Here is a 12,461-nt window from a genome sequence, read left to right on the forward strand (position 1 = left end):
ACCATAGAATTTTCTAAATACTTCTGTAATTGGAGCTAGGTGAATGACTTCCAAGAAGGGGGCCTGCTTTGTCTTTGGTCAAGTCTTGGATTTAGAAAGCCGAGGAGTTACAGAGAGGCCAATCAGTGGAAATGAGAGGCTATAGCCATGGCCCAGAAAGGAGAAACACAACCATGGGTCCTGTTATGGTTTGTGTCTAGTTGTCTCCCCCGAAGCCTCATGCCTTATAATAAAGGAAAAAAATTATTTTCAGAACCGGGGATTGAACTCAGGACCTTGTGCTTGCCAGGCAAGCACTTATTCAACTGAGCCATCTCCCCGGCCCCAAGAAGAAAAATTTTTTAGGTTTTTTTGTTGTTGTTTTTTTGTTTTTTTGTTTTTTTTTTTTTTTTTGAGACAGAGTTTCACTACACAGTTTAGACTGGCTATGAACTCACTATGTAGCCAACACTTCGTTGGAATTCACAGTGATCCTCCTGCCTCAGCCTCTCAAGTGCTGGGATTAATATGTATGCACCACCACAACGAATAATAAGAAAACAATTTGAAGATTATTGGTAGAGATATTAGTTTTTCTCCTACATTGGTATTTTTGTTTGCTTGTTTGTTTATTTTTCTTTCTTTTTTGTTTGAGACAAGTTCTTACTCTGTAGTTCAGGCTGACCTAGAACTCCCAGTGACTTCCCTATTTCAGCCTCCTTAGTGCTGGGATTACAGGCATTATCCACTACACCCAGATACACTGGTGTTGTTTGACTGAAAAATTTTATCTCCTCTTTCCGCACCCTTATAGTCACGTGACTAATTCTATACATTTTTCTCAAGGGAGCTTGAGATATTTGCACTACTCTGACAGAAACATGCCCTCTCTTCAGCTTTCATGAAAATCTCTTCACTTTTTTCAAATGTGTCAGACCCACTGGAGAGGTTCAAGAGAATCGAGTTTTCTGTGGAAGACTTGGAGTGGGACGAGAAGAAATCCTCAAAGCTGAGAGTTGGGAGCAAGGACGCTGTGGCTTATTTCAGCACCAAGGACAGCACAACAACGGCTCTCAGCACCCTGGACAGCGAAGACCGTCACGCTTACCCAGGAACCCCAGCAGCTCTTAATCAAGAACCAGGCGAAACCAGAGCCCTCAGCCTTTTTATTTTCATCAGCGGACCTCAGTCACCTGCTCCTCAAACGTTGGAACACAAGTCCAGGAAACAAACATGTTTTGAGAGAGATACCAACAGGAGAGATAAGACTCTTAAGTGGGTGGGGTACTCGGAAAAGTATTGAAAGGTCTAAATTATAGTTCTCAAGTGGCTGTGGGGCACTGCAAATTATATATATATTGAGTTGCAAAGGAGATCACTGTTGTCATTTTTATGCCTCAAATATCTTTTTAAAAAAATTCCTCAAATTTCTACCTGCATTGCTTATTCTCAAGTTTTAACCTCGTGAAGAACACTTCATAGTAAATAATCTCTCCACAGTCCCTAGCTTTCCTTCCCATCTTTCTTTCTCTTCCTCCACTCATCCTCTTTTTCTCTTTCCCAAATACACACGTGCTCACGCGTGGATACAAACACACGTATACTTAGTGTAAGAACCACAAGAGGTCCTGCACACTGTGGAGAAGACTGAATTCAGAGCAAACGGATGCCCCCGAAAGCAGGCTCTGTCCCTTTAAATGGGTTGTAACAGTGGGGGAGGGGAACTGGCCGGAGCTGGCATTGTCCAGTTTGAACTGAGCACCGGAAGTGAAGGGGCAGGGCCAGGGCCATGCACTGAGCCCCGGGCCATTGTCCATCTCCGACCAGGGCAGTAGCCACCCCCAGCCCACCTTCATTATCTCCTAAAAGGGAGGCTATCTCTTCAAATAAGGAGACCCCCTAGTTCCAGTTCCTCCATCAACCCCGCTCTAGGGAGAGTAACACACTTTAGAAGGATGACTGAGACAAGGAGGGTCTGGGAATCGAAGTGTCGGGAGCGCAGGAGGAAGTGTCTTCACTCATCAACCCACCGGGTCTCCCAGCACTGGATGGGACAGAGTGGGGGTGGGGATAGGATGAGAGGGGCAACTGGCAAGACAGGACACACTCCCGGCCTCTTTGGGTTTCTCCTGCTCTCCCGGGGGGCTTTACCTGTGCTCAACTTCAGACACAGATTTGGAAAGAAGTGCTCTTTATGCTGATCAATTAGAAGCACTTTCTCCGTTCCTGATGGGGGAGACCCAGAAAAACTCAGAAACTCCGGGAGACAGAGACATTCAGTTGTAATCAGAGGCAGGCAGACTTCCAGAGGCAGCAGCGCCTTGGTCTGGATAGATCAGCCGGGCCGAGTCTCCAATCTCTAGCTCCCCCATCTCCGGCTTCCTGGTGTCCAGAACACCAGGTCTATCTAAGCGCACGGGGGTAGGAGGTGAGAGCGGGTCAGCGCCAAGCAGCCGGGTCAGATCAGAGGCCTGAGGGGGAAGGGGGGAGGGGTGATGAAGGACTGGGGGAGGGGGAGGGCTCATCCATTTCTCCCTTGACAGGTGGTTTGTGTCTCTGATTGGCCAGCGCCACCAGGCTCACACCTCCCTCCCCCAACTCTCTGGAATGTATAATTATCTGCATGGGGGGTGGGGGTGGTGTGTGTGTGCAGTCACGTGATTTTAAAACTACCCCCCCATGTCCCCCACCTGTATCAGCTTTAAGGATCCCCACTGAGTCCTTAAAGTGAGTGATCCCAAATTCCGGGGTACCCAAGACTTCTGGGGCAGACGACTCCCATTTCCAGATGTGTGTATGTAGAGGGGGTGTCAAACCTCAAGGTCCTGAGAAGGGACACCCCAGAGGTGTCAGAGACCGGAGCGATGGGGGAGGGCCGAAGCGGGAGGGAAAGGGAGGGGAAAGGAGAGAGGGGGAGGGGAGGGGGCTGCCCGCGGGGGGTTGGGTCATTGTCTTTTAGAATTTGGGAGCCTTTGAAAAGCCGTGGGCCCTCCCACCGCTATTGTGCAGAGGAAGATGTAGCAGCCTCTTCTCCGAACCACCCCTTTGCCTCCAGACTTCACTGGGGCCAGCAGCCGCCCGACCAAGGGCCCAGGGCCACGGGCTCAGCCGACGATCATGGGCTCGGTGTCCAACCAGCAGTTTGCAGGTTCGAGCAAGGGACTTGGCGGGGCACCTTAAAGTGCAGGGCTCCCAGGAACCACAGAGAAGGGAGGTGGGGAAGTGTCCCCCGGGCTGCCCGCACGACCTCAAGTCGATGCGGCCTCCTCATTGGGGCCATATCTGGACTAAGGAACCCAGGTGTCCCAGTGGCGTGCGCAGCGTGCCCTCGGGGGCGGAGGGAGAGAAGAGGAGGGGCCTGTCTGGCAGTCTGTCCCCCGGCAACGTGTTGTGGGAAGAGGAGCAAAACTTTCGGGGCACCACTAGCCTCGATGTAAGCTTGGGGAGCGCACGCGGGAGGCGGCCAGGACAGGTTTCTTCTCGACCGCGCTGCGTTGCTGCCCACTCCTGGGTGTCCCACCTATGGACCGGGCACCAGCTCTTCCGGGCTGGTCGCTGAGGGGGCTCTCCTAGTCGGTGCCCCCCCCCCCCCAGCTGAGTGCCCGGCCCTCTCAATCTCCAGGTGGCTGCACCAAGGCAGCGGAGAAGGCGCCCGAGGAGGCGCCAGCGGATGCAGCCCGGGCGGCGGACGAGCCGCAGCTGCTGCACGGTGCCGGCATCTGTAAGTGGTTCAACATGCACATGGGGTTCGGCTTCCTGTCCATGACCACCCGCGCCGGGGTCGCGCTTGACCCCCCGGTGGATGTCTTTGTGCACCAGGTGAGACTGATTCTGGTAACTTTGTTGGGGGAAAGGGGATCTAGAAGCACATATGCATGGGTGGATGGATGGGTTGGGCTGTTGGACTGACCATCAGTGCATCCCCTTCTTTGCAGGGGCACCCCAGTTGTGAGTCCCTGTTTACTACGGGGCTAGAGGAAGACAGATTGTCGGCACCCCCTCCCCCTTCCGGGAACCCCTCCGGCTTACCACGTGTCTATTACCTCTTCCCCCTGGGAAGAGGGCAGGGGGCAGGGAGGTGACCCCATGTGGCAGAAACTAAGGTTGTATTGTGCTTGCGGGTGGGGGGAGGGCGAGCCGGCCGGTCAGGGAAGCACATGCCGGGCCTGAGCCGGGCGCCGAGTGCCCAGTCCCTTTAATGTCTAAATGAACCTCACAGGGCCGGAGCGTGGGCCGGGAACTGGGTCCCAGACCCAAGGACATAAACTGAGAAGTCAGCCACGTCTCAGTTTAATGCAGATCTCACCCAGGTGGTCACTCAAAACTCAGTGTCTGGATGCCGAGTTGGTTTGGCATATCCCTTAAAGAATCAAGTGTCTAGAAAGCGCCACCAGAGCATTCCTTACAGTTCAGGACTGGAGCCTTTGCTGTCCAACTCCAGCCAGGAAGGAAAGCGTTTGTAGGCATCCGGGCCTCAACATTCCTGGGCCACGTTAGGACAGTTGCATCGGTGCAACCCCAAGTTCTCAGTTACAGCAGGGCAGCACAGTGGGGGGTGAAATTCAGTGTCGCAGGACAGGGGGTGGAGGGCAGCTGGTCTCTGGACCTATTCTCATCTTGGCATTTATGGCCCCAGACAGCCATTGATTGCTGTCCTAACATTCCTCGCCTCTACCAGGGAGCCAGAGACGTAGGATCTCCCTCCTCCTTGGCTTCCCCTTCCTCAGTATCCTAAAGCCATTCCCAGTGGCCCTGAACTACCGCCTATCCCATAAAGATCATGGGAAGGAAGTTGCTGTGTGTGTCCCTTCCACATTTGGTGGCTTGTGGCTGGATCTGCGAAGAACTATGTAATCCTAGGCTCTGTAGGTTGACACCCTGGCCGGGCAGGGAGGGGTTACTTCTGGGAGGTTGGCTTTAGGAGCCATGGGGGAGGGGAAAGGAGGATGTGGGGATTAAGGGTTGGAGCCTGAGGGATGGCATTCTGGAGGGGGAGGGGTGGGGAAGGGAGATTCTGGGTGGACTGGTTGGAGGCAGCGAGGAAGTTTCTGAACACAACCCTCAGGGAGGAGAGAAGCTAGAGGATGCAGGGAGATAGGGACACACAGTCATTATTACCACCACAGCGACACTGGGGTGCTAGTACATCTGTAGAAAGGGGGATGATTAGCTACCCTCATGCAACCCCTGTGTCCCTGCCCCGCCCCCCAGCTAGTTTCAGGCTGGTGGTTTTGCCCCCTCCTCCCTGTCTCATTTACATATGTGAATGATAACCCACAGGAAGTAATTGTGGGAGAAAGAAGGGAATTGGCCTCTTTAGATCTATTAAATCACTTTATTACAGGAACCAGCTTTGAATGGCCCTCCTCAGCAGGGAGGCAAGTCCCCCCACTCTCCCATTTATCTGATCACAAAGAGATTAAAATCTTTCCTGGTCTGGAGACAACCGGACAGCAACCCCGGTTTTGGGAAGCTGGAATAAAAGTCAGATCCAACATTTGTCTCTCCTCCAAAGCTTACTAAATAGAAAGGGGTGAGGGGAATGCTATCTCCTGGTCTTCTGGACTTTCTTGAAGATAAAACCAAAGGGTTTTTAGCAAGTTATCTTTGGGCCAGCCAATTTATCCTTAGGTTTGAGCTCAACGGCAAAGCTACTAGATGGCATGCAAGAGGCCAGAGACTTCCAAGATGGACTAGATAAGAGACATTCTGGAGGAGCAGGTTTTGGGATTTCCAGAGATCCACAACTGAATAACTTAGCAAAAAGAAGCTAACCTGGAATAAAGAAAAAGAACTTGTCTCCCCAATCCTCGGTCCTCCAGCCATAGGGCTAGACCAGATCCCAACTTAGCAGTGAGCTAAGTTAGTGATTTAAAATCTCTAGAATTAATGGCAGAGGAATTGTGTAAGTGCAGGTTAATCCCTATGAATTCTTTACTGGGAGAGTGAAGTGTTTCTGAAGTAGAGGTGGTAAGAAATCTTTAACAAAATGTTTCATTTAGTCACTAGTGGTTACCCCTGGAGGTGAGGAGTAGGGTGATAAGAAGGATAATTGTTGTAATACAACATTTCCCATGACAGGGCATGAAGGAGCAAAAAAAAAAAAAACCTTCAAAATATTTTCTTTTTCTCTTCCAAAGTTGGGCTTGTAAGGTTCTCAGTGCCTTCTTCCAATCTAAATACACTCCTCCCAGGAGTAGTATGAGAAAAAGCACACTCCACCCCAAAGAAAATGCCCATAAAGCAAAATGATTTCCATACCACTCATTTTATTCAGTGACAGGTCTTTAAACTTATAAATCTTTGGCTCTGGAATTAGGGAAATTTTCATGTTATAATAATGACATTGCCAGCCTCTAACTTGGCACTACTGACATTGAGCAGGTTAATTCCTCATTCTAGAAAGGTATAGAATGTCCAGCACTGTTCCATAGAAGCCAGTTAGTTGTATCTTTCAGTTGTGATAACCAAAATGTTTCCAGATAATTACCAAATGTCCCAAGAGGCAAAATCAGAGACAGAGAAACTGTCACATAGAAAAAGCTGGAACTAGAAAGAGCTACAACTGGGTTTTGCTTTTGTTTTACCATGAGTGCTAGAATCCCTTTGGCCATTTTAACAGTTTTGGCTTCACTCTACTTAATGTGGTTCAAAACCCAAACTACTAAGATTTGTAGACATTTGGAAATCAAAATTGTCCAGTTTTTCCGTTGTAGCTCCTCAGAACTCGGATGAGTTAAAATGCTTTCTGGCTAAAATACTCTTCTGGATGAAGTCTTGGAAACTAAAAGAAAAGCCCATAGATGATTAAGGAAACAAGTTGGATTAAGAGAAAGTTTTTTCAATATTGAGACAGAAATTGAAGCTGCAGTTTGCTTTGAAGCCACGTGGCCTGCTGCTTTTTCTGCAGGAGATGAGCCAGGAAGAGCAAAAGCAAGCACCTGAGGTCTAGGTGAGGACTGCTGGCTCCAGGCTGGGGATGTACAGGATCTCTTCCACCTGGTTTATAGCACTGCACCTCTTGATTCTCTTCATATCCAGTTACTGATGTTCTGCTTGTCTTATACTCTCCTAACCCCTATGTGAGCCCTTTGGAGAGTGGAACTTAGCTGTGTAGGTAACTTTTTAATATACCTTTCTTCCCCACCCCCAACCGGGGATTGAACTCAGGCCCTTGGGCTTGCCAGGCAAGCACTTACTCTACTGAGCTATATCTCTCCGGCCCCTTAATATACCTTTGTGCTCAAATGAAAAAATAAAGGGTTTTTATCAGAGGTGTGCTAGGAGTAGAACCCAAAACTGGGCAAGCATTCTACTGAGGAGATAACACCTTTCTCTGGACCTTCATTCCCATGTGAATAGGTTGCCCTCTTGGGGAGGGGGAATACTAGGAATCACCTCACACTTGTTGCCAGGCAGGCACTGGGTCACTGAGTTAAATCCCTGGTCTCCTATGTTACTAGGAAAAGGCAGGCTAAATATAAATCTTCTTGATTTCTCATAAAGTTGGTAAAAGAGTTTGATCATTCTGGCACTATGGAATCTTCTGGAGTCCTCTTTCTTTTAAAGGAGACAAAGGCTACACCATCATCCTAAGTAAAGCTTCAAATTCAGGAATCTTCACCCTTGTCCTTAGTGACACTGCTGCCTGGCCTATGAGAGATTGTTTTCCCAAGGCAATTCAGACATTCCTAAACAAACAGTCATTCATGCCCTATCCTATCCTATTGGAATTCCATGATTTTTGGAGAATTTCCCCTAGGTAAAGCTTGTACTTCACTTCTTCCTGCAGGCATGAAAAACCGTTCTGAGTAGTTCCAGTCTGGGACATGGAAAGCATTAGGGGAGGAGGAGACTTGCAAAGTAGTACATAATTTTTAACACAATTTCAGGTTGGGGTTTCTTAATTCAGACAGGAAACCAAAGTCCAAGGAAGTACTGGGTTTCTGGCATAAAATTTAAGGAATTTTTTCATTCCTACCCTGAGCCCCATTAGTGTGGAGGTAGTTGGGCAAGGGGCAGGAAATAAACACCCTATCTCCCTCTCCCTGAGGGTAAAGGAGGAGAAGATGACCCTAGAGGAACTGTGGAGAGAAGGCTGGAGTGTGTTCACAGTTCACTACCTCGGACCTGCCTGGTAGCTCCCTCCGGCTTGTCTTAAGCACTTAGGCAGAGGCACAGCGCCATCTGGTGGCGAGCTGCAGATCGGCGCCAACAGCTGCTGTTGAGGAGAAGCGATGGAGATTGGCTTCCATTCCACTGGCGTTCGGTTCTGGACATCTTCCCCAGCTGCTTGGCACACACACCATTGAGTAAACTGCTTCTGGATGAATGTTCTAATCCCTATGAAACTCTGCCTTCAGGAATGAACTTCTGATAGAGCTCTGACTCCACGGGATTGAGTTAGTAAATTTAACTTTCATGCGCTGCTTTTGACTGCTACAGAGTTTAAAACTGTATGTGACTTGCATGATGTGAGGCTGTGCTAACTAATCGAGCCATACCAATTGCAATCAGCCCGGCTCTTCTCCTATCACTACAGTGCTGGTCAAGGTGCCCTGCGCCTCCTTGTTAAGCTGAATATGGGGATCATACCAATTACCTACCACCCCTTCATCATTTAATAGGAGAGTTAAATTGAGTTATACCATGTAGAGCATTTGGAACACTGCTTAGCCTGTAGTAAGCATCAGTACGTTATTTCTGGTAGTAAACACCTTAGTTTATTCAACAAATACTTGTCCACTGCTAGGAACCTAGAATCAGGGTTAGAGACATACACCGGATAATTTGGAACTGAAATCTTTTGTGTGTCGCCTAAGAACGAAGAACCCTGGTTTTGGTCTCAGGAGGTAGATCAAGTATCATGAAATTGTGACTTTTGCCACTTACATAGAAAGGAACAGTATCACTGAAATGAGCCAAAAGAGCCTTGTTTGTTTGTTACTGAGTATGATCCTGTGCATGGGCGGATAACTGAAAGAACCAGAACCTTTACTTTTCCTAAGTCTCCCATTCCTGAGATCCACCCTCTACATTTAGGTAGAAGCAAACCTGGGGAAAGGAGTATTGGGGTGAAGCCCGGGGAGAAAGGTAGCAGCAGAAGGCCTGCATACTGGGGAGCCCTGCCCTGACATGAGTACAAGAAATGTTGCAACTGTTTTCCATGTGCAGTCTTTCTGGAGGTAGGCAAGGCCAGCCACCTTCTTAACTTGAACCAAGTGGGAAAGGAAGTTACAATTCCTGCGTCCCCTCCTGCCCCTTTAAAGCCATTTATCTTGAATAAAGCTCTTGTGTGTAGGACTGGATGGAAGTCACCCTCAGGGAGGGAGACCTCTTTAGTTACACCCAAGGAGGTGCAGGGTAGGCACGCCACAGAAGAGGGGAGATGGCTGCTGGAGGTGACTTCAGCACACCCAGCAAGCCTTGAGCTCACAAGGGAAGCATTTCTATATCCATTTCTCCCTCCGTGACCATAACCCCAACATGCAGAGGAAGGAAGGAACTGATCCTGTTGAATGTGGGGGAGGGTGAGCCATGCGAGGGGGATTCTGTGCCTTGGAACTCTAGGAATCTGACCACCAGAACTAACCAGTGTCAACTCTTTGTTCCCTGGGGCTGGGCTCTATTGGGGGAGCTCGGGCCAGGCCCCTCCCCCCAAAGCCCTTTTCTTTTTGGAGGGGATCTGGAGGGGCCGGTCCTGCTTTGTGTGTGGTTGAGGATAGAGTGGGGGTGGTACAAGAATTTCAGGCTTCTTTCAGTTGCTGGCCCAGAGAGGCAGGCTGTGGGCCTGCACACTGATTACCTATCTGATAAGGGAGGAATTCAAACTATGTGTCTTAGAAAGGAGCAGGGATGGGGGGCAGGGAGCCACCCCAAGAGATCACCAGTTTAAATCTTAGCCCACCAGTTACATAGAGGTGCCTGAATGAGTTTTTTAATATTCTTTAAAGGTCTTAAACAGACTTCAAATCCTCCAATGATAGTTAGAAGGACTGAAAGGACCGGTCAGTTTCATATTGTATGACCATGTTTACACTAGCCCTTGTTCTCCCAAGCCTATACACTGTCAGTGGAGGGAAGGGTGTTACTCTTAGTAAACTGGAGCTCAAAGGGTTACCTTGCCGAGTTTCTACAGCTGGTTACTGATAAAGCCAAAGTTGGTTTTGAGTCTCTTGACATTTGGTTCTGCTATCCTGCTCTGATCCAGCCTGAAGAAGAGGATTTATGTGTGGCAGGCCAGTTATTAGTGATTTTTCACACATGAAATCCCACAGCACCAGCTCGATTATGGTGGCGTATGCCCATAATCTCAGCTCTCAGGAGGCTGAGGCAAGAGGATCCTTGGGAGTTCACCACTGTAAAGTTAGTAGTATATACTCCATTTTATAAATGAGTAAGGAAGGAGGGTCTACGCATTGAGACTCGACCCTTGCTCCTATTGTCTGTTGGAACTGTGTGGCAGGTCAAACGACACTGGAATTGCCTGGTGAGATCTCCAATTATTCCCCACTCACTGATGTCACATCCATTTCCCAGTTCAGCAAGAGACAAATATCATCTTAACTTCAAATTTGGGGTGGTTATTGTATAACAGGGAGAAAGAAAGGCACTTTCTCCATGGCAGTGTTTTCCTATATTTTTTAGTTATTTTGTTTTGAGACAGGGCCTTCTCCTATTTTAATAGTACTCTGCCCTCTTTGCCTAGCTGGAGTCGGGTAAGGAGGGAGGAATCAGCACTTCCCTCCCTGGATGCATTTGTAGGCATACAGATCAAATACAGGAGTTGGGGTATAGCTCAGGAATACAGCACATGCTTAGCTTGTGTAAGGCCCTGGGTTCGATCCCCAGAATTCCCCCCTGCCAAGAGTGAACAACTCCCATATCTGGAATCTGATGGGACAATATATTATCTGATGGGACAGTATATTTGGTATTTCTGCACTTACGTAATGTTCATTAGACCCTATTTGGTTGACAGGCACTGTTTTCTTCATTCTTGGAAGGGCCTGAGGCTCAGAGGTGAATCTGACAAAGGTCACACAGCCAGTAAATGGAGACGTGACATTTAATTGGTTTTTTTTTGTGGAACCGGGGATTGAACCCAGGTTCTTGCGCTTGCCAAGGAAGCACTTAGTCACTGAGCCATCTCCCCGGCCCGAGATGTGACATTTTAAAACAGAAGCTAAAATGATTGAAACCAGGCACGCTGGCACATTCCTATCATCCCAGCCCTCTGGCAGAGTAAGGCAAGAAGAGCACAACTCTCATAGTGCCTTGGGTTCAGTCCCTAGCAGAGAGGGAGAGGTTGAGGATTTTATTTCATCTGGCTAATCAACGTGCCTAATAAGTCCCAGTTTGAAAAGTTCAATTTCATGAAATATTAGCACTTATTCGTGTTCACTCTGGTTGGCTTCAGGTAGGCAGAGGACGGGGATCACCAGCACTGCTCGGGAACCCAGTTTTCTTTGATTTCATTATGGATGTCATACTCTAATAGAGGAAGCTGTAATGAAAAATCTTCTGGGGAGGGACTAGAAGATGCTGTCTCATTTATGTGCTATTGAGGGAGTACGTGGAGCAGTAGTGACAGACAGCTTTAAATCAAGAATTCTGAGTTCTTTTGACCTTGGTTTTACTACTCAACTATGAATAATTTCCTTTTTTTTTTTTTTCAAAATAAAGGGAGCTACCACATTTGGTGATTTTTTTTTGGGGGGGGGTAGAAATACATAGCATTTTATTGGGGTTCTTCATACAAATGGTTGTAAATTTGGCTTTTTATTTACTTATATTATCTATTTCTGGGCTTGAGTATGTAACTCAGGGACTGGCAGAGTGCTCACCCAGCATGCATGAGGCTCTGGTTCAATCTGTAGTACTGCATGCACACACACAAACACGCTAACCTGTTGGCCAGCTTCGGGGGGGGGGGCACATCTGTTGTCCCAGCATAAGGAGGCAAGAGGATCACTTGAACCAATGAGCTTAACCAGCCAGACACCCATCTCAAAAAATAAAATCTTTGTCCAAAAATATGCTGGGCATTATCTGAGTTACCAAAATGTGACGATACATTTTTTAATGCCTGTATACTACCATTATTGTGGACATACTATATTTTAACTCGCCGTTTTCCAACAAACTATAAAGTTAGTAAGTTATTTCCATTTTATTAATAGTAGATATTAAATGTGTAAATACATTATCCATGTATGTAATCATTTTTACTTAGCTTTCTGCAGATTTGTCAGCCTGATAATTGTTCCTTTACAGTTTTTTTCTTAGTTAGGTATTTTATTATTTTGTAATATGTTTTGCATGTGTATATTTACAAGTGGATAATTTTTTTTTAGTGGAACTGGGGATTGAACTCAGGCCCCTGCACTTGCCAGGCAAGTGCTTATTCCACCAAGCCATCTCCCTGGCCCCTTACAATGGATAATTTTCTCAGCAGAAGTTATTGACTTATTTTCCCCACC

The 12,461-nt window shown here is 47.7% G+C and overlaps 1 protein-coding gene across 1 annotated transcript in view; it reads left to right on the forward strand.

The window, feature by feature from the left end:
- The first annotated feature begins 3,096 nt into the window (after nucleotides 1-3,096).
- Lin28a (lin-28 homolog A) overlaps nucleotides 3,097-12,461 on the forward strand; it is a 17,517-nt gene continuing 8,152 nt past the window's right edge. The window contains exons 1-2 of the mRNA XM_004642957.1: nucleotides 3,097-3,127; nucleotides 3,602-3,798. Coding sequence (XP_004643014.1) covers nucleotides 3,097-3,127; nucleotides 3,602-3,798 — 228 coding nt within the window. The remainder of the gene's footprint in view (nucleotides 3,128-3,601; nucleotides 3,799-12,461) is intronic.

The sequence above is a fragment of the Octodon degus genome, unplaced genomic scaffold (assembly GCF_000260255.1).
Source record: "Octodon degus isolate 3935 unplaced genomic scaffold, OctDeg1.0 scaffold00163, whole genome shotgun sequence".
Classification (NCBI taxonomy): Eukaryota; Metazoa; Chordata; class Mammalia; order Rodentia; family Octodontidae; genus Octodon; species Octodon degus.